This window comes from Myotis brandtii, unplaced genomic scaffold (assembly GCF_000412655.1).
Source record: "Myotis brandtii unplaced genomic scaffold, ASM41265v1 scaffold579, whole genome shotgun sequence".
NCBI classification, from domain to species: Eukaryota; Metazoa; Chordata; class Mammalia; order Chiroptera; family Vespertilionidae; genus Myotis; species Myotis brandtii.
In genome coordinates this window covers 614517-615771 of record NW_005370171.1, presented here as the reverse complement: position 1 = coordinate 615771, position 1255 = coordinate 614517, and the positions used below count along the sequence as shown (strand labels likewise).

General features: G+C 68.9%; 1 protein-coding gene across 1 annotated transcript in view; it reads right to left on the bottom strand.

Annotated features, from left to right (window-relative positions):
* The window catches only part of SDK1 (sidekick cell adhesion molecule 1), a 339428-nt gene that overhangs the window by 102666 nt on the left and 235507 nt on the right, over nt 1-1255 (bottom strand). The window contains exons 7-9 of the mRNA XM_014549990.1: nt 983-1094; nt 269-398; nt 90-150 (exon numbers count right to left, since the gene is read on the bottom strand). Of these exons, the coding sequence (XP_014405476.1) occupies nt 90-150; nt 269-398; nt 983-1094 (303 nt within the window). The remainder of the gene's footprint in view (nt 1-89; nt 151-268; nt 399-982; nt 1095-1255) is intronic.

The window sequence follows — 1255 nt, the reverse complement described above, 5'->3', positions numbered from 1 at the left end:
GGGTCACTGTGATGGGAGGAGGGTCACTGTGATGGGAGGAGGGGTCACTGTGATGGGAGGAGGGGTTACTGTGATGGGAGGAGGATTACCTGTGATGGAGAGGAAGGCCTTTGCGCGAGCTGGTTCGGCCGTGCTCCCGGCCAGCGCCGCCTCGCAGACGTACTCAGTGGTGTCGGCGGAGGTTGGGGTGCTGATGGTGAGGCGCCTCCCGAAGCTGCGGAGCCCGCGGGTGAGGGTCACCCCGTTCCTCCAGCTCACACAGCGCCGCCTCGCAGACGTACTCGCCAGTGTCGGCGGAGGTTGGGGTGCTGATGGTGAGGCGCCTCCCGAAGCTGCGGAGCCCGCGGGTGAGGGTCACCCCGTTCCTCTTCCAGCTCACACGCAGCTCCTCCAGGGGCCTGGGAGAGGGAGGGCACCCGTGAGGGACCGTGAGTCCCGGGAGGGGGGTGACAGCCACCTCGGGCCTGGGCAGGAGCTGCTAGGGCCTGTCCTGCGGGGCTGCTGGGGGTCAGCGGACACCTGAACCAGTCCCCTGGCACCTCTCTCCCTCCCGCTTCGCTCAGCAATGCTCCGCTCGGGCTATTGAGCAAGGACAGCTAATTGCGGCAGCAACGCCCGTGAGCGCTAATGGCTCCATTTGCTCAGGGCGAGAAGGCGGAGAATAAATGCTGCTGGGGGCTCGGCCGGCCGCGGGGGAGCTGAGGCCGTGGGGGAGCTGAGGCCACGGGGGAGCTGTGGCCCCGGGAACACCGTCCTGGAGCGAGGACACCTGGGACTAGAGAGGGGCGGCCTCTCCCTCCTCAGCCGGACTCCGAGGAGGCCCCTCCAGGCCCCGCAGCTCCCGTGAAGTGTGTTCTGGGACCACGGAGGCCTGGGGTCCTGGGCTGCCCCCCCACAGCTGTGCTCACAGCCCAGGTGCGCCAACAGGACGCCGTGGCGGGGAGCTCGCACCCCTGGCGAGGGTCTCGGTGCTGTCACGTACCTGGCATTCGCTATGCACTCCAGGGTGACCTCGCTGGACCCGGCCATCACGCTGCGGTTGCCCGGGGCGATCACGATGAGGGGGGCCGTGGCTTCGGGCGCAGCGCCGTCCCCTGTGGCGACAAAGCACAAACCACGGAGCGCTCCTGGGTACGGGGTGAGGACTGGGAACGACCGTCGAGAGATACTGGGGGGCTCCGGTGGGACGCCCGGGTCTCATGCCCCACCGTGACCCCCATGAAGAGGCCTGGGGGGCCCCGTCCCTGGCTGGTGC